The sequence below is a fragment of the Centrocercus urophasianus genome, unplaced genomic scaffold (assembly GCF_019232065.1).
Source record: "Centrocercus urophasianus isolate 14NV4802_14NV808 unplaced genomic scaffold, USGS_Curo_1.0 seq_22, whole genome shotgun sequence".
NCBI classification, from domain to species: domain Eukaryota; kingdom Metazoa; phylum Chordata; class Aves; order Galliformes; family Phasianidae; genus Centrocercus; species Centrocercus urophasianus.
Window position 1 is genome coordinate 9,019,742 of NW_024884778.1, and position 19,439 is coordinate 9,039,180.

At 41.8% G+C, this 19,439-nt stretch overlaps 2 protein-coding genes across 2 annotated transcripts; one reads left to right on the forward strand and one right to left on the reverse strand.

Annotated features, from left to right (window-relative positions):
• Positions 1-5,574: 5,574 nt before the first annotated feature.
• Positions 5,575-7,698, reverse strand: LSM3 (LSM3 homolog, U6 small nuclear RNA and mRNA degradation associated). The gene is made up of 4 exons (XM_042823654.1): positions 7,650-7,698; positions 7,311-7,421; positions 6,289-6,384; positions 5,575-5,963 (listed from the first exon to the last, which is right to left on the reverse strand). The coding sequence occupies exons 1-4, from the start codon at positions 7,668-7,670 to the stop codon at positions 5,883-5,885; spliced, it is 309 nt and encodes a 102-aa protein (XP_042679588.1). The 5' UTR covers positions 7,671-7,698; the 3' UTR covers positions 5,575-5,882.
• Positions 7,699-7,739: 41 nt separating this feature from the next.
• Positions 7,740-18,407, forward strand: XPC (XPC complex subunit, DNA damage recognition and repair factor). The gene is made up of 16 exons (XM_042823643.1): positions 7,740-7,857; positions 8,083-8,269; positions 8,977-9,101; positions 9,390-9,513; positions 9,608-9,692; positions 10,187-10,344; positions 10,547-10,667; positions 11,834-11,923; positions 12,361-13,296; positions 13,768-13,928; positions 14,174-14,255; positions 14,655-14,789; positions 15,256-15,425; positions 15,753-15,846; positions 16,378-16,467; positions 17,104-18,407. Exons 1-16 carry the CDS (start codon positions 7,755-7,757, stop codon positions 17,308-17,310), a joined length of 2,868 nt encoding a protein of 955 aa, XP_042679577.1. The 5' UTR covers positions 7,740-7,754; the 3' UTR covers positions 17,311-18,407.
• Positions 18,408-19,439: the final 1,032 nt, after the last annotated feature.

The following is a 19,439-nucleotide window of genomic DNA, read 5'->3' on the forward strand; positions in this document are numbered from 1 at the left end:
ACCGGCACTAATCACTTCTGCTGCTCTTAGACACACACCAAGGACTAGCTACCATCCTACATGACTCCTTAGAATGGCAGGACAGATAAAAAAGGAGAAAGCAGAAACTCTTGCCCTGCACTTGATTTTCAACAGACATAAAACCACTACTAATATAGGGTATTTATTTGGAGAAATCTCTGGAAGCAACCCTATGGAAATTAACCCTGGCTACTCTGAATGTTCTTACTACATGCAGAGACCTCTAGATTTCTCCAGAAATGACTAGTCCTTGGAAGCAGAAAACATACTGATTAGTTCATCACGTAACCATCCAGCTCATAAACACACGAGGCAGACTGAAGGGAACAGTTATGCAACAGGGCCCGGTGGAAGAGAAAAAAATGCTCAAGGCAAATTGGCCATTTACATCGTATATTTTCATGCTCTGTTTACAATCTTTCTATATAGGAGTCTCATAATTCTGTTATATAAGACATGGGTAAATAGCTTCTGATGAAATAAGGAAAAAACAACTACTGAACATTAATCTCAAATTTCAATTGGGTCTTCTTTTAAAAGAAGTCACGTGTTTAGATGAGTTTGAGGATCTTTCAAATAGGTCTCCTAGCTGATCTCCACTGTGATATCAGACTCAGAGCAGAAAGTAGTTTCTCTCAAACACTATGGTAGATCAGTACCCTACTTACATTAGGTCACCATGAACGTGACATAAGTCACGTGCCTGACATTTCTCTCGCTAGCACGTTGAGATTACCATCAGATCAAAACTACAGCTGCAGTTTGAAGAGATAAAAAAAACTCCCATCAGTTACAAGCAGACATATTGGAGTATATTCTGGAAGCTGACAAATAACATAACTTGCTGTAGGCTACAAACGGGGAAAATGCCAGGGAGATGAGGTCAGTGTTTGCTTACTTTCTTAGACACGGCTTGTTTGCGATCAGTCACTTATATTGAATGAGGTGGATGGCTTGCATCTCTTTCAAAAAAAAGGAAACTATTCCAGACAGTAGAAGAGATACTGGATCCAGAACCAGCAGATCTGTCTATAAGAGTGATGCTGTTACTTTTTGTCTGACTGATTATGTACTCTGTGCAGCAGTGCTCATTTGAAAGAACAGTGCTGTCTCTTTTTTCAGAGCTGTGCATCAAGACCAGTACCATAGAGAAATTCCTGTCCAGGAAGCTTCATTCCAGACATGTAAGATTCCTTTGTAAAAAGGGAACAGTGTGATCCTCCTAAGGGCAACAGAAAGCCAAGAGAAAAACAGAAGTACTGGAATGTCGCATGGTAAACTTCATAGTCAACACCTGAAACACTGTATGTAAAATATTTCTCCATAGCTCATGAAACTGTACACGAGAGGGGAAAATCATTGTATAAACATCGCTGCCTTAAGAAAAAATAGCTATGACAACTGGCTCCAGGACTGAGAACATTGGACAAGCATCTCTTGCATTACCCATAGTATGCTGTGAATCTGGAAGCATGCACATAGCAAAGCTGGTTTCAGGCTGATTTTCAGACAGTGAGTGGGAGACACGTACTAAAGGCTTAAGATTTAAACATGAGTGAAGTCTGTTACTTGATTGAGGACTGTGCTTTATGTATAGGACAGCCTTAATACAGAAAGAACCCCCTGAATATTTGAATTATGCCAACAGGCGATAGTAATTATTGGAGGATTTGGTATGAAGATGTATAAAATCGTATCCAGTCTGACTACAGTGAGTTCTCCTGGGCAGCAAGAAAGCTTTGTATCTCCAGCCTTGTGTAAGCAGCACCTCAGCCCACAGGAATTTAGCTGGGAGGAATGCATTACAAATGTAGGACAAATCAAATTAGCTCTCTCATGTTACCTGTTTCTTACTCATTTCTTTGTCAGACTTTCTGCTAACCACCAGAAGGCAACTTCTGGGCAAAAAAGGGAAGGCAAATGCTTTACTAAAAAGTACTACCTGTAAGTGTCACAAAACATAATGGTACATTGCTTTCCCACACCACCTGCAGCACACAATGAATGAACAACTACCTGCTACAGAAGTTATTAGGACTACCTCACCTGCTCACCTTACAGCACAAGATGACTACTTAGAGCAATTATGTGACAACAGCCAAGCTGCAGTCATTCACTGCAAAGGTAACAAAGAAATACAGCCTTAGAGCATCATTTACTTGGCTTACATTTTTTTTTCCCTATCAATGAACTTTGACAGCTCTGGAGGAGTTCAGTAATGCGTTCAATTATGACAACACCATGTTCTACACGTTTTAACTCTAGATTTAGAGCAGCAATTTCTTTTTTTCAGAACTCTCTTCCATGAGTATTTTTCTTTTTTATGATTTCCATGAGACAGATTGGGGAAGGGATTGCCTGACTTCTTTACTCAACATTTTAGATGGCATTTTGCACTAATTAGTGTGATAGGCCTCACCAACATACACAGATGACAGTTACGTACATTGAGAGGTTTTACTGTTCAACAGTTTTGCAGATTAGGTAAGAAGAGATGAATATTTATCATAGCAGAATTGAGTTCTATTAGGCAGCAAACAGACAATGAATCATTTAATTAACAGTACCATTGCTAGAATTGTGCAGCTTCCTTACCAACAAGCATAAGCTGTCTTTGCAAGAGCTGTGAGAAAGGAGCAGGACTTTGGCTGCAGCACCAAGGCCTCCTTTAGATAGGAGCCTCTAGAGGTCTTCTGCAATGCTTCTACCTACCCACACAGCCAGCCAGCAGGCCTAGTCCCTTGCTGTTGCAGGCAGTCACATCATAAACCAATCAAACACCATTGTAAAACTAAATAAGCTTTTTGGCCTAAGTTTCCAAAATTTGGGAGTGGGCCTCTCCTCCATTCAAACTAATTTGGGTAACAATGAAAAAATCACTCATAAGCTCTTTCTGACTACATCTTTTTCCGTCAGTGGTTCTTGTTTTCCGCTCCAACCCACATCATCCATTCTCTTCCTTCCACCCATTCTTTTCCCCCCAATAAGTCTGGCTTAGACACTATGCTTCAATTTTCTGTAGAACTTTCTATTTTTCTTTTCCATTCTTTTTGTTTAGTATATGAAAGCAGCTTCCTGTTTAGAAACATGGGAGTCCTACACCCTCAGTAATGATGTATTCAGCCCATCAATGATCTTGGCATGAATGCCTTAAGCCTTAAATTAGCCTGATGGGATTTTCTGTACTTGTCATCATCAGCCCAAAAAACAATGCAGAGCATTTGTCATATTGCACTGAACCATGCTCCCCTCCCAGTGCTCCAGTTCTAATAACAACTCTGTGAGATTATAAACTCCATTCTCTCAAATATTTCAAATTATAGATTTCTAATCTATATATTTTTGCCTACTCAGCAAGCATCATAAACAGCAAGAGAAGACAGCGTTGTTGCATGGATCCCAATACGATCAATACTTTCACAGCCCCAGGGCATGCTGTAACCCATAAACCAAATCCTGGACTTGTCCTGTGAGGGGAAAACAGGAACAGAATAGAAAACATAAAAAGCAGATATGCACAGCATGAAAAAGCCTGCAGGAAGTAGAACAAAACTCTGTCTTGCTAGACTTTATGTAGACTGGAACAAAATAAATTTATCTGGGTTCAAGAAGAAAGCAGAGTAATAGACAAGAAATAAAACGTGATCCTTTACCTCAAGAGTTTAATGTACGTACATTCAGAGACTTTCTCTGCAGAATTTTAATAGCATGAAGTTTCCCCATGAAGATCCTGGGCAGCCATACAACTGGCACTTGAATCAGTGGCTGTAGAAGCAGCTGTGTGTATCACACACAACAGTGTGCTGCTCATCTCAGGCAGCACTCAGCAGCAAAGTGGTTAAACCAGAGCTTATTCTAAATGGTGTACACCTTCAGCTAATGCTACTATCCTGGAGTTCAAGCATTTTACAATTTCACAATGCAAGGCACACATACTGCTTTACTTAACCCTTCTGCAGGCTTGTTCTGTGACTGCATAAACATCCAAACAAACTTTTATTTTGACTTATGAGTGAGCAGCAGAGTTAATTTAAAACTGTCAGCAAGTGCCATCCTAATTAAAAGCAAATGACTAATTGCACAACCAGAGGGCCTGTTGACACAGGCTACATACATCAAAACCAAGCAAAGCCAACCCAGCTTAAATTTGAGGACACACCACCACCTAGCGTCCTGTGTGGGCTAAGTCAAAACATTGAGTCCGTGGAGGAATTCCACAGGTGGTTTCCCAGCTCCACCAATCCCTGCAGAGATGGCACACATGGATCACACACAACAGCTGTATTTAGCCTCGACCAACTTAAATCCAGGGTAGTATGATGAGGGATGCCTACTCACAAGACTGCAAAACCCACTCTTCATTCAAATAATAGCAGTCGTACAGATAATTTCTTTTGCACACAAGACACCTATATGTGAAAATGCCTCACGAACAGCTTTAAGGTTACAAATTCTTGCAGTTCTAGAATGCAGTGCAAAGAATACGCATGTGATAAAAGATTCAAAAGACTGTAATCACTATTAACACTAATTATCAGCAATAGCTTCAGTTTCAGCTTCAGGTATCACTCCTATCCCAATGCTAGAGGGCACTTTGGGAACAAAGGACACCTAGAGGCCAGAGGTTTTTTTGTGGGTTTTCTTGAAGTCCCTACTCATTTCAGAGTATGATGTATACATTCAAGTTTGAAGGGTATCTATTTTATTGCCAAAATAAGTTATTGCTTTAAAAAGTACCACCTTGCATTTCTCACCCTTGCCCCAGGTTAGGCATCATAGGATAGGAAAAATTTTAACTGTAGGACAGTGTCAAAGGAAGCTGCTTTTGATGATTGTACAGAACATGTCTATGAACCCAGGCAAGTTCATAAAGCCACGTGTCAAGGTACGTCAAGAAATGCCCTTGAGTGGACCTATGTCTGTAGTATGCCTTGCAAACGTACTTGTAAAACATTCCATAGTCATTCCACACAGGTAAAACATTCAAGTCATTTTTCCCCCCCACATGAATTAACTGCGAGTAGAGAAGGCCTGAGAAACTACATATTAAAAAAAAACAAACAACAGTGTGCAGGGTTTTGTGCACCCCTGATAACCAGGAAGCATCTTTGGCATTCTACAGAATTTAATGCATTCAAGAACTGAAACCAGCTACAGATGGTGGCAAACGAATGCATACAATGGGCAACTCAATTTGTTTCCTACTCATGGTGTTGCTGAGCATCGCTCTGCTAACAAAGCTGCAATAGAAGTATCTGAGAGCACTCTAAGAATTCTATTCTCTTTATGTATTTGAATTAGGACACACACACACACAGTTTCCCTCCTACAAGGATAAGTTTACAGAATTTTACCACCAGAAAAGCTATAAATCGGTGCACCATAGACTGACAGTGTTGCCCTCCTCCAAAACATCAATCTGCAAAACTTTAGTAAGGATAAAAATCAAAGCAACACACCAGTCACTGCCTTCTTAGGAAGTGAAGCCACCTACCACACCTTAATATAGCATTAGCGCTATATGCCTTTTCAACAAAAACATAACACATCAAATCTGAAAGATAAACCAAATTTATTTAAAACAAAAAAACGACACTGCTATTCCCAATATTGAAAAACACAGGGTTCTTTTACTTATGTCACACACAGCTCATTTACAGCAGTTACAGTAATTCAGGGCAAATGAGGTTGTTCTTACACTGCTTCAGCTGACAAGTACTTTCTGCAAGAAAAACTCATTCCTCTTCCACAAAGAACTGGCAAAAACATTCTATAAAAATGTGTACACAATTTTGAGACATGATCAAAACAAATTGTCCAAGAGCCTGAAACCTTCCAAGAAGGTTCAATCCTTGGTTGCTTCAGCCAACCCTCAGTGGGGGAGCTACAAGCACAACGCCGTCACCTCTGACAAAGAGCATCGGAATATTCCTTTTGGTAGACTATGAGAAGAAGCAAAGAAAAGATTACATTTACAAAGGAGCAGTATACAGAACACATCTGCTAAGCACGTGACAAAATTCAATCCTAACAAGACACCAGAAGCATCTTCCAACACAAGTAAGGTCAAACATGCAGCTTCCTGTTCTGCTGAAGATATCAAAATCAACAAGAACCTGGATGTCCTTTGTGCTTTCATAACAATTTGCCTGAAACATCTGCTAGATCTTAGCCCAAAAGGTGCAGTTATCAATACATTATTTTGACTACATGACAATCTAGCTTAAGAGAGGTTTTCTATGGAGATAAAGACACCGAAGTCCTTACTTTATAAATCTCTTCATACGTTTCTTCATCAATCTCTATTGTTGTTACAGTTTCTTCCACATCACCCAGAATCATATTTAAGTGCTGATCATATGCCTGTAAGAACAAAGTTTATTACTTCTTCCAAAATTCAAGCACAAACTCATTAAAACCATAATTTTAGCAAGACACTCAAACAAAATTATTTTAATCTGATTTGGGCCAAAATGTATCATGTGTGAGCGTGATACATCAGTTAGCTGTAAGTTCAACTACAAAGGCCAACAGACAGTACAGTACTCCACAGCATAAGTAAGGCTTTTATATTCACTGAAACTCTCCTTCTGGAGCACACGCACAAACTCTCAGAGATGGACAAGCTTATTCTTGTTATTATCCATTAATCCAACTACATGCTCTTAGCTATCAGCCCAGATTTCTGGGATTGATTGTTTACAGCTATGAAAGCTGTAACTCAAACAACAGTACAAAAATTTTAATTAAGCACATGTTCCAAACACCCTACAAAAGGAAGTTAGGAATTATGCCAGTGCATCACAGATCTGTCCTCACCTTTGTGTTCCCAAATGAATTTGAGGCCCAGTTAACACATGGGAAACTGGTTCTCTTCCTCAGCCCAGTACCATAGTCCAGAAGGATGACACAAAAGTTTGTCCCACTAGGAGACACATCACTCTCAAAAGGAGACACAAAACAAATGAAGTTTGGAGAGAACCCAGTTAAGTACAGAGCACGGAGTCACTGGGTCTGCCCTACAAGATAGCTGTGTGATAAACACATTTCCCTTTTAATAGAGCCAAGAGCCCCTTACAAGAGGATGCCTGCATCATTATTGCTTATTTCGCAGGCATGGAAACAGAAGCCAAAACCAGACAAACAAATCACTTGGAATTTAGAAGATGACAAGGAAAAACAAATGCAACTTCAGAACCTCTGGCAGAGCACTGCACAAACCAAGCATCGCTGCTGAGCACACTGCACTGCACAGCAGGTGGCTGTAATAACAGGGCATCAGTACTCACGTGCAGCCTGCCTCTGAGCTCTCTGTCATTCCTCATCTTCACGTAGATGCGCTCATCCAGACTGAGCCTGATGAGATCGAGGGGCTCCTCGACGGTGTTTGTTGTTTGTTGCTGCAAACAAAACCGAAACAATCGGAGTTATTCACACAGGAGCGGCCCGCAAACTCCTTCACTGCCCATTCTGCGAGCAGGGGTTCTGAAACGCTCCCTCAAATCCCAGCATCCACACAGAAGCAGACAACCTGCACGGCAGAGCGAAGGCACGCAGACGCGGCGCCCGCCCTCTCCTCAGGCCCCCGCCGCCTCACCACGCCCGGAGAGAAGCGCGGATCCGCTCACCTGATCCACCTCGTCCGCCATCTTTCAAACCGCTTCCCGCCCTCTCTCGCGAGACTTTATGGCCCTGCCTCTTCCCCTCCGAGGGGGGCGGGGCTGCTCGCCGCTATGGCGAGGAAGCGCAAATCGTCTGTCGTCCGGGAGCCTGCCGGCAAAAGGCGGCCGGGGGGGGCGGGAGCGCGGCGGGAACGCAAGGAGGAACGCGAGGAGGGTGAGTGCGGGACGCCCGGCTTCTGTGCCTGGGGTGGGGGTGTCAGCCAGACAGCCAGACGGCCAGCCAGCCAGCCAGCCAGCCCGGAGCTCGACAGCCCCCAGTGACGAACGGCGCCGTTCCGCCTGGCCGAGGCTGGAGGCTGCAGCCTGCGGAGGTGTCGCTGCGGGTATCCGTAGGGCTGAGATCGTGTCCTCGAAGAAAACGTCTTTCTTTCCGATGCAGGTGATTTTGTAGAGGAAAAACCCAGCGTAAAGAAGAGCAGAGCCGGAGTTGCAGCTGGGAAGAAGGACGATGGTGATGCTGGAGTTGCCAAGTCAGCAGATAAGCCTTCAAAACAAAAACGGCGAGCAAAAGAAAATGAGAAAAGCCCTGAAAGTAAAAGGACTTGTCACAAAGAGCAAACGTGCAGGTGAGCTTACCTGTTGTTCATCATGATTGCATGCTCTCTGTAGCTCATTGTGGGTTGGATGTTGTGTGGGGCCCTTTGCTGCAGATGATCATGTGAAGGGGTTATGTTAAGCTGGCAGGCTGGTTTAGTTTGTCTGGGACACACGTCTGTACAGAAGTACTGCCCCACTGATGGCAGGATCAGCCTCAGGAAGGCAGTCTGTATAGGAAGCAAATATCTGAGCCTTTTCAAATCGGTGTCATAATTGTAAGGTAGTATTTCTATTTCTATGGGGAATGTATAAATGAGAAGAAAAAAAGCGATAAGTATCATTTCACTGGCCAACCAAATCATTGAGTGTTATGCTGTGAAGTCTCAGTCAAGGCAAATGATTGAATGAACTCATTCATACAAGCTCTTAGGAAAGATGGGTCATTTTTTTTACGTTCAGTCATCTTCATTCAAACAACCTGTCAGAACCAGGACCTGTGTTTGCACTGAAACACTGTTGCTGAACAGTTATTCTGCAGTTACTCATGGCAAAGATGGCTCACTTTACAGACACACACGGTTCAGTTGTCAAATACTCAAAACCTTCGCATCTGTTGTTACTGATGCAGAGATGATGCTTCATTTATTTCCTCATTTTTGTTTTCTTTCTCTTCCATTTTCAAATGAACAAACCCTTGCACTTCCTGCTGCTAAAACTAACTTTGTAATTTTAATAGTGACTCACTGAAGGCCCCTCAGAAGGAGATAAAATTGAAGAGAGAATCTCCAATTAAAAAAGAGATGGATGAAGACAATACTGATGATGATGATGAAAGTGAAGATGAATGGGAGGACGTGGAGGGTAACAACTGCATGTCTATTTAAGTTGTAAATATCCTTGTATGCAATAGGTTCTTTTCTAATTTGCTTTTTGAGCCATTCCTCATTTTGTATACTTCGTACACTTAAGAGTATGCTTCACGTGCGTACCTGTATTAAAAGCTCTTATCTCACAATACTTTGGAATAGTGCCAAAGCAGGAAAGAAACATACAACTGCTGCCTTAAAGGTAGTGCTTTGAATTTGACTATTTGTTGCCATATTATTCACTGTTCATGTATTATCTAGTAATACTCTGTTTTTTTCCCAGAACTCCAGGAGCCTGTCATAGATAAGTTAGAAGAAGGTGCTGTTCTTCCAGCAGCGGTGCTGCCAAGCAACCCTGTTGAGATAGAGATTGAAACCCCAGAACAACTTAAGAGAAGAGAGAGAAGGTGAAAACGGAAGGCAGTAGAGAGCAGCTCAGGAATCTAGGAAGGCAGATACACAAGAAACCATAATATCCTTTTATTTTCTAATCTTATGCAGAGAGAAAAGGAAAGCTGAGTTTGAGACTTATGTTCGGAGAATGATTAAACGTTTCACTAAGGAAGTTCGTGAGGACACACATAAGGTATTGGTCACAAAGAAAAAATTGTGCTTGAGATTTCTGAACTGGTATTTAATGAAAAAGAAAGTAGTTTTTGAATAAAATAATTTGGTGCCATGGCTGGAAGTGAAAAAATAAAAAGGCTGTATTCCTGACAGGTGCTCATTGGCCTTCTTCTCAGCTGTAACTTAGAAACGTCAGTCACTGAATTAGTAGACTTCTAAATGAAAGCAGATTCAAGTAGGGTGTATATTTCTCTGCTGTGTGCTTCTGCTTGTTCTACTTGGGTTAAACTGTCTGTCAGATGTAGAACAGGAGACACCGACAGGTATACTACAAGGCTTTACTGCCTTGGGACTCTGGTCAGTCCTGTGCCCACCCTTTTTGTCCTCGGGAGGTTTTATTGTTGCCTGTCTCTGTCAAAAGGAGCATTAGAGGCATCCTGGTCATCACCGTGGACCATAGTTCCAGCAAAGAACATCTCTTGTGAACTCACTATAGAAACTTTTTTCTCTCAGGTTCACCTCTTGTGTTTATTAGCAAATGGTTTCTATAGGAACAGGATCTGCAGCCAGCCAGATCTTCATGCCATTGGTCTATCCATCATCCCCATACACTTCACAAAAGTTCCTGCAGGCCAAGTGGACCTTCTCTACATTTCCAACTTGGTGAAATGGTAATATACTCTCTGCTAGTCCTACTATCACATAGAATATAGAGCCAGGGTTCAGGGACACGGGTACATGTAATTACGATTCTTCACTGTTTTTTTTTATTTTAAACACAAGACTGTTTTTAGTAAAGAAGGAAGGGATGAACTGTGAAGTTTAGGAGTACGTTCGCAACAGTAGACACTAAATGGGTATCTCACATTTCAGGTTTGTTGGAACCTTCACTGTCAATGATGAACTTTCCAGTGAAAAAGGAGAGCCCCTTCAGTCGACCTTGGAGAGGCGCTTTGCCATCTATGCTGCACGAGATGATGAAGAGTTGGTTCATGTAAGTGACTGGGAAGTGCAGGGTTGGTTGCTGAATTTGGATGCTAGATCATTGTGAACAAAGTGGTGTTTGAGGAATCAGTGTGAAGAAACAGGTTGGTGAGTGAGGTGATTCCTGTTTTTTAATTTGTTTTGTATTTTTATCTGGAATCCTTCTGCGATTAAATTCTTCAGTTTGAACTGTACTAAAACTGAAGCCTCTACTTCTTATTGGTACCACTGCATGGTTTATCTTCCATGGATGGCTTTGCATAGTGCATAGAACTACTTGTTTATAAGCATGCTATGGCTTCTTCGTATTGCTTTTAGTAGTATAAGTCAAGGAAAACCAGTTTATAGGTTTCTCTTGTAGTACTAATTTGAGTAAGAAAATTCTTGGATTATTTTGGTAGAACAATCAAGGGAAGGAGAAACAGGAGATGAAATTGACAGGACATTTGAAAGAGCTGCTGCTTTGCAGGTGTGTGGCTTGCAGCTGTGCCCTGTTGCTAATGTAGTGGGATGTTGCAGCTTCTGTGCTGCAGAGCAGGAAGTGGTTCTTGTGATGTCTTTGCAAGCATGCTGTGTAAATACAAAATGTCACTTTCTGTGGTAGGAGGTAAAGGCAAAGCAAACCTTGCTTAGACACTCACTAATGGCAGCTTCTTTTGACTCCCATGCAGGAAAGCAGTTGGCAGTTCTAAGCTATTAGCCACTCAGCTGGGACTGTAATGACATTCTCTGAATTGCTGCGGTTTCTTCTGGGTTCAGTTGATGGTATATAGTTGGCCTTGGCTACCTTTGGGAGGGTGGATTTAGAGACATCTTACTCAATTTGCTTCAAGAATGGGAGGCAGGTGGAGGAGAGATAGATTTGGGTGACGTACTGCCTGCTCCATCCAGGGTGAGTCACTTGGCCTCTTTAGGCTTTGGCTCTTCTTCTATGAGTTAGCAGCAGGAACTCTGTCACTGTTTGGACATAAATAAGAGCCAGAGAAGACAGTACAGTGCTTTGATGCTATAGTAGCTGGGCTACACATCTGTGTTGGTATCTACAGCACGGGTAAAAGACAAGAATGAAAATGGTTTCTGACAGAACCCAGGATGTGAAAGAGTTTCAAGTTGTTTTTTCATATACCTTAAAAAAAAAAAAAAAAGTTTGAACATGGTTTATTTTATCTTTTGCAGATATTTTTAATTATTCTCAGGGCGTTGCAGCTGCTGTGTCGCCTGGTGCTGTCCTTACAGCCCATTCCTCTCAAGGAGACGAAGGCAAAGGTAGTTTTTGTTTGGTGTGTAAAATTCCCTAATTGGTTGCTCCCCAGAAGGTGCAACAAAGCTTCCTGGTTGTAACTTGAGGTGAATCACTGTATGAAGCACTGTTATGACATTGTTTTTTGTCTATATTGCAGCAGATGCAAATCCTTAGGTTTCCTGTTTTTTAAAACAAAAACAACCCACCTCCTGTTGTGTATGTTTAAGCAAAGGCTTCTCATGCTTTAGTGGTTTTAAATTTCTTTAAATTTTTCACAGCAGATACTGCTGGGGGACATCTTCCTTCAGTCATTTGCCTGAAGTTTTCAAGTCCCTAAGATAAATTGACCGTGTTTCTGGCCAGTCTTTGGTCTATTTACTTTATGCTGACCTCAGTCTTTTTCTCTTTTTTTTTTGTATTCTTAGGCATGGTAAAAGTGACCTAGCCTCTTTCTTTGCAGGAAAAAAGCACATCCAAGAAGCAGTCGCTCAGCAGTACCTCTGAGGGGCAGGAGAGCTCAGGCACAACACCCAAAGTTGTGGCAAAAAAATGCCCTTGCAAAAAAGCCAAACGGGATGAGAAATCATCAGGGAGTGAAGAAGACAATGAGGAGTCAAAGGAAACAAAAAGTTCTCAGACCAAAAGGACACACAAGTCAAAATTGACAACAGGCAATAAGGAACAGAAGGAAACTGGAAATGAGGACAGTGGTTTAGGGGAAAAAGATGTGCCGGTCAGACCCAAGAACAGTCGGCGGAGACGTGTGGCCTCCAAAGTGTGTTACAAAGAAGAGAGTGGAAGTGATGAGGGCAGTGTTTCTGACTTTGAGATTTCAGGAGAGGAAAGTGATATCTCCGATGAGGACTTTGAAACTGTCTCTAAAAAGTGGAGAAGCTCACGAGGTGCCCAGAAATCAAAGGCAATGACTATAAAAAGCCCCAAAAGTGAGACTTCGGAATCAAGGCTATCCAGAAATTCTTTGGGAGCTGAGCCAAGACCAGCAAAAAGCACAGCTCCAACCTTGCCTCAGGCACAGAGAAAGAGAAACAAAATAATTTCCAGTGATGAGGATGATGGGCAGCAGATGGTACAGAAAGTGGTTGGCACAGACCAGTGGCTAGAGGTTTTCCTTGAACGTGAGGACAGGTGGGTGTGTGTAGACTGTGTGCATGGCATTGTTGGCCAGCCCCAGCAGTGCTTCACATATGCCACAAAGCCACTCTCCTATATTGTGGGATTTGACAATGATGGGAGTGTCAAGGATGTGACACAAAGATACGACCCAGTGTGGATGACCACAACAAGGAAGAAACGTGTGGACCCTGAGTGGTGGGAAGACACACTGCAGCCATATAAAAGTCCCTTTGCAGACAGAGACAAGAAGGAGGAAACAGAGGTAAACGATAAGTTATATGGGACATTTACTAGCATAGGTCCAGTCCCTGGATTTCCATTCATGCAAAAATCATTAGGAATGGTTCCATGAGGAAGGAGGGCTGTATTTGAACATGAAATATTCAGAATGAGCAAGTTTTAAAGGGAGCATGCAATGATAAGATTAAAGTAATAATCAAATGGAGGCTGTTTAGAGAAATCTGGACAGCAAAAGCACTGGGCAGCCCATGTTGGAAACTTAATGACGTGGTTCTGTGCAGCCTGGTGTTACTCTTGGGCAGATTCTTTAAGATATATAGAGTGGGTGCACAGCTAACTGTCTATTTGCAACAAGAGTTCTTTGGTCCCTTAGTTCATCTGATTATTTTTCTAATATTTTTTTCATTAATCCACACTATGATCATTCTTGATTTCTGAAAAGGCTAGTGCAAGGTAGTTATGAAATAACTCTCTTTTTGCTTAATTCCTAAAGTTTCAGGTTAAGCTTCAAGATCAGCCTCTACCAACAGCAATTGGAGAGTACAAAAACCACCCTCTGTATGCACTGAAGAGGCATCTCTTGAAATATCAGGCCATCTATCCTGAGTCAGCTGCTATCCTAGGGTACTGCAGGGGAGAGGCTGTTTATTCGAGGTGAGCGGTGCACAGCTGTGTGTGTCTGTGATCTTTATAACTAATTAGAGCTAGTTTGTGTGTTGACCACAGTGGTATTGCAGTAGACACAGGCCACACGCACAGACAGCATGAGACATTTAGCTACTCAGACAGAATTTGCATACCATTTAGGTCCACTTATTTTTTTTTTAACCATTCCTAGCATGTGAATAACGGTTTGGAAGTCTCTGATGCTTGTCTTTGCTTTCTTTTGGTCTTCTTAGAGACTGTGTACACACGCTCCACTCCAAGGACACTTGGCTTAAGCAGGCTCGAGTGGTGAGGATTGGAGAAGTGCCTTACAAAGTAAGAGGGTTTGGCTTCCTCCTGTGCAACATCTGCTCTCTGAAGTTCAAGCTTAGCTTTGTTTGTTGTTGGTTTCTTTTTTCATTCTTTCTGTTAGCAGATGTGCGTTTCTTGCTTGCATGTGGTATCTGAGTTGTAATTCCATTACCTCAAGGGTATCTTGTAGAACTGCACCCTTTTCATCTTCTCTAAAGGCATCCTACGCCTTTCACTTAAACTGAGAATCTGGCTCCCTAGTGCACAGTAGCTGGGATATCATTTATGAGAGATAAGTACTGAAGACAGGAAGTAGGCATCATTTCTTTTCCAGAGTCTTCTCCTTTACTATCCTGGGAAAGTCTGAAATCCCTAACAGCTTGTTTCTGTGCCGTTACAAGTTTGATCACTGTATTTGCACAGATGGTGAAGGGCTATTCCAACCAGGCGAGGAAGGCACGCCTTGCAGAGCCTGCAAACCGGGACAAAGCGGACCTGGCGCTGTTTGGTCGCTGGCAGACAGAGGAGTATCAGCCACCCATAGCAGTGGATGGAAAGGTAGCCGGGAAAGCAGAGGGCTGGTGTTAAAGCAACTGCGTCTTATGAAGCTGTGGGCTTTATTTTTGGGGAATTGCACGTTTCAAAGGTGAGATCAGTAAATAATAGCTGGATTCGGGCTTAAAGAGTTCTGAGGTAAATAAAGCCAGGAGGGAACGGTGAAAATTTCATCGATGCCTTTTATTCCTAAGTCCAACTTTCTAATCAACGTAATTTCCAACTTCATCTTTGTTTTGCTTGTTCTCAGCATTACAGCCACAGTAATGAGGCTGGGTCAGAGAACATCATTAGGAGACAACCACACAGTTAAATTTAGCCTGTGCCTTGCCGTATGAATACAAATAGAATACCAGAGTAGAATGCAGCAGGTCAGAAAGAGGGGAGAGACCTTGAATTGAAGCAGAGATTTTTGCCTCTCTCCAGAAGGCAGCAGTGTCATCATTTCTCTTTCATTTTGCAATACCAGGTTCCTCGGAATGAATATGGAAACGTCTATCTGTTCCTGCCCTCTATGTTACCTGTTGGTTGTGTGCAGCTTAGGCTCCCCAACCTGAACAGATTGGCACGGAAGTTGGACATTGACTGTGCTCAAGCTGTCACTGGATTTGACTTCCATGGTGGCTACTCACACGCAGTGTATGTAAAGGTGCTTTATTTAAGGCGATGAATGTTGATGCTGTGCAGAAGTTGTATACTCTGTGCCATGGACAACACATCCTTCTCTGTTGTGCTACCTGTGGTAGTAGAGTCAATGGCCCTGGCACGCAGAAGTGACCTTATACACTCATAGGGTCAGCACTTCAAGGGGGAGGGAGGTGGAATGGGTGATAAATTACACATTTACACCCTAGGAGACAACTAGCCCGTTCTGTCAGCAGCTTTTGGTTTGGTGGGGTCAGCAAGCATTTGTTCCCTTTCTTTTTTCTTCTAGTAGCTGACAGGGGATTCTGTTTTCCTTCCTAGTACTGATGGCTATGTTGTCTGTGAAGAATATAAAGAGGTGCTGATTGCTGCCTGGGAGAATGAACAAGCAGAAATAGAAAAGAAGGAGAAGGAGGTGAGCATTATTTTTGCAGGCACTTTATTACTGCTTAATTCAATTTAAGCTGTAAACAATCAAAGGTAGGCTGTATATGTAACAGACAGAGCTCTGTGAAGAGAGGCAGGTTGCATTTCCTTGAATGCTTCATTTGGGGTTTTCTTGTAGCACTGCAGTGCAAACAAGTGTGCAGCAATCTCTGAAATAGAGTGTACTTTGGAATAGCTTTCCATAGCTGCTGAGAAACAAAAGTAAGGCATACATGTTAAACTTCTGAAGGAGGCTCCAGTGTAATTTACTTCAGAAAGGAACAGTAATTCATGTATTTAGCAGATACGTTGTCACCAATACACTGTATTCCTAAGAATCCTACCAGCCTATAATCTTTCAGTGTGACGCATTTAAGTTGGTGGTGTGTTGTTGAGTTGTGGTTCTTTTTTTTTTTTTTTTTTTCAATTTCATTTTAAAGTCTTTAAACTTCTGTCTTCTGCGAGTGTTGATACATTGGAACTTAAAATAGTATTTTTTCTTTTCAATGATAACAAAAAGAAGCGTGAGAAGAGAGCTCTGGGAAACTGGAAGTTGCTGACAAAAGGGCTTCTCATTAGAGAGAGACTGAAGCAGCGCTACTCCATCAAGGTATTCTGCATCTCCACTAGTGCTTTCGCTTTCTGTACCAAGGGAATTTTTTCTAGCATCTCCAGTGTGTTGTCTACCAGAGGAGCACATTCTGAAGTTTTCTCTTTCCTCTTAATGTTTGACTAGCAATTAAAAAAAGCCTACACCAGAAAACCAACACTGTCATGTCCATGAAAGATTAATTATTGCTTAAGAAGAGATCAGTGTTTGCCCAAAGCATCATGGTTTGTATATTGCTCTTCTGTTTTGACGTATCTCCCTTCCTGGATCTTTTCCTCCAAGCCAAGTAAATAGCTAGCAAGGTCAGTGGGCTACTTTTTTTCTTATCAAATCAGACAGTTTAGTTTTTAATCCTTTCCTTACTTAGAAAAGCACAATCTTTTTAAAGCTGGTTTATTTTTATTCATCTCTGATCAAAAATATGTAGCTTGTTGTTGAAAGAGTGCTTGACATCTAGAAATAGAAACACACTGCTTTGGGCGAGAAGCCCAAACCAGAGCATTCAACTTCTGGAATGTCACTGAGAGAAAATGAGCCTTTTTAGAAAGGAGCAGCTACAAATTATTTTTTTCTTTTTTCATGCTTTTTTTTTTTTTTTTTTTTTTTTTTTTTTTTTTTTTTTTTTTTTTTCTCCAGACTGAGCCACCAGCACCTGAGACAGAGAAAGGAGCAGGATTCTCCTCTGATGAAGAAGGCCCAAATTCAGGGACTGCAGGAGGAGATGTGGAAATTTCTTGGCCCCGAAATCGCCAGGCAGAGCAGCAGAAAGAGAAGACAACCAGAAAAAGCAAGCGAGAAAAGAAAGAAGAAGCAGCACAGTTGTTTCCTTTTGAGAAACTGTAATAAGTACAAGCATTTCTTGCTCTTTCCCAACGCAAGAACAGAACCGTCACAACAAAAGCATCCTATGCCAGTTAAAGACTTAGTCTTCTGTTCACTTGCATTTCTGAGCTATCGGGGAATCAACCAAATTCAGCACCAAGAATCTCTTTTGCTATTGTGGGTAATTAAGTTCATTTGTTAATCCTTGAACTTAGGAGAAGCAGATGTGCAGCTGTACTTTCCGAGATCACCATCTGTACACAGCTGGGCTTTTCACGCTCCTCTGTATCACTCAGCACTGTAACAAATGCATTCTGAGGCACTACTTCCATTAGCACTGCCTCTTCCCAATTTTCTCCTCACCATTTTTCTTCCCTGACTGCCCAGAACTGAAGTATGCAGCTGCTATTTAACAGTCTGTGGTAAGCTAGTCAAGAGACCACTACATCCTCTTTGGTATTTTAATCAGACCTTATCCAAATCAGTAGTGAGTAGAGTTCTAGTCTCAGCATCACAGCAAGGGGGAATACCTCACGTGGTGTGCAGCCTGCAATAAAGATTTGGATGAACCTGAAAACTTCCTTTCTAAAGAATACACGTGCCTTTTATGAAAACTCAACTTTGGCTTTTCAGTCTGCAGCAGGTATCTTGTGCATTAGAAAGAAGAAGCCCTGTCTTCATGGCAAACTTAAGATTAAATATGTCATCTTAAGTCAATCAAAAATATACACATTTGTTTCAGTTTTGTTTTCTCAAGAATATTTAGTTTCATTCAGTATCCAAACATGTAGATCTGGGCCAAGTGTTACTGGCAGAAGTGAAAGTCAGTGAAACTCAGCTTTTGTAAATGTTATCCAGTACCTAAACAATTAAAAACTGTTAGGAGAGGAATGTGAAGTCTATACAGGCAGAAATACTCTTTTTTTTTTTTAAATACAGCAAAAGACAGAAGAGTATACACTGTCTCTTTAAAAATAAAGGTGAATCCAGTCTACTTGTTGCTGAATACTGTTACAGAGAAAAGCTACATATGCAAGAAAATGGCTTTCATTTAACTACCCTAAAAAAATACATATTTTTGTACTGCATTTGTAGAACAAATAAACTAATTAATGCTATCACTCCTCTCTTCTGGCAGCAGCTCAGTTTACCTGTAAGGATTCTCTCATACAACTAAGCACTATAAGAGTGCTATTTCTAGAAATCACAGACAGGTCCCAGGATACTGCAGAATTGATGTGAAGGGTCATCTTTTTGAGTTTTTACCACTGACTTCTAAAACAAAAACACTGGGTTTGGTGGGTAGGCATGATTGCTCAGAAGACTTCAAGGAAAAAAAAATCTCACATCAAGTGATGAAATTTCAGGGGATGGGAGAGACCAGAGTTCCTTCAGTGCCAAGGGTCACACAGTTACGCAGGGTACACTGTGAGTATTTTGAATGCGAGGATCCAAGTCCAGCTGGCATCAGTAATGTTTCATTTGCTTCAAAAGGGAGCTGGCAGCAGCTGTACCACAGTGACTCAGCACTTCCTGACCGTACTTAAATGCACGAAGTTATGAGTTCAGACAGCTCTCTCAAACCAAGCATGCAAAAGATGAGTAGATACAGTTTAGGGGAGAGCAAAGCAGAAGGGAACAGTTATTGACAGGCAGATACACATTCTGCCAGATTGTGCTGAGCAGGTAAGGAAGATACTGCTTCAGTTGTTTCGATAGAAATATTTGTGTACATGCAATGAAAGGGCTTTGGCTCCACCTGGATACCTACCCTGGGAAACATTAAGTTCTTCAGTTTTGCATGTTTCTGTGTGCAGATGAGCATGTAAGATGAAAATGTTCTAAACTGCTGAATGCATAAGTAAGCCTCCACTCTCTTAAAAAAGTTGATTCCAGTCAAGTCAAATGACCATACTTCTCAGATGATCCCATGGAGGCAAGGAAACTATTTCTTAAGAGCAAAGAAGAGGAGTAAAAACATCACTGGTAGGCTGGAATCAGCCTTATCATCAAGCATGTGGACCAGATGACAGCTGTGAGGTTACAGGTTACACAAAACCCATCTGCACATTTGCCTCCACCAACAGTGGAAAACGTGTTCATCCAGAGTTACAAACTAATCCTCCACGCACTTGGCTGTTGTTCCTAGA

Bases quoted from the DNA above. Each gene is read 5' to 3' on its own strand.
- XPC (XM_042823643.1), top strand. From the start codon at position 7,755: ATGGCGAGGAAGCGCAAATCGTCTGTCGTCCGGGAGCCTGCCGGCAAA. The intron at 8,270-8,976 runs GTGAGCTTACCT...TAATTTTAATAG, and splicing joins CACAAAGAGCAAACGTGCAG to TGACTCACTGAAGGCCCCTC. The intron at 14,790-15,255 runs GTAGCCGGGAAA...TTGCAATACCAG, and splicing joins CCATAGCAGTGGATGGAAAG to GTTCCTCGGAATGAATATGG.
- LSM3 (XM_042823654.1), bottom strand. From the start codon at position 7,670: ATGGCGGACGAGGTGGATCAG. The intron at 7,422-7,649 runs GTGAGCGGATCC...TTTTGTTTGCAG, and splicing joins TGGCGGACGAGGTGGATCAG to CAACAAACAACAAACACCGT. The intron at 6,385-7,310 runs GTGAGTACTGAT...TTGTTCTTACAG, and splicing joins AGCTCAGAGGCAGGCTGCAC to GCATATGATCAGCACTTAAA.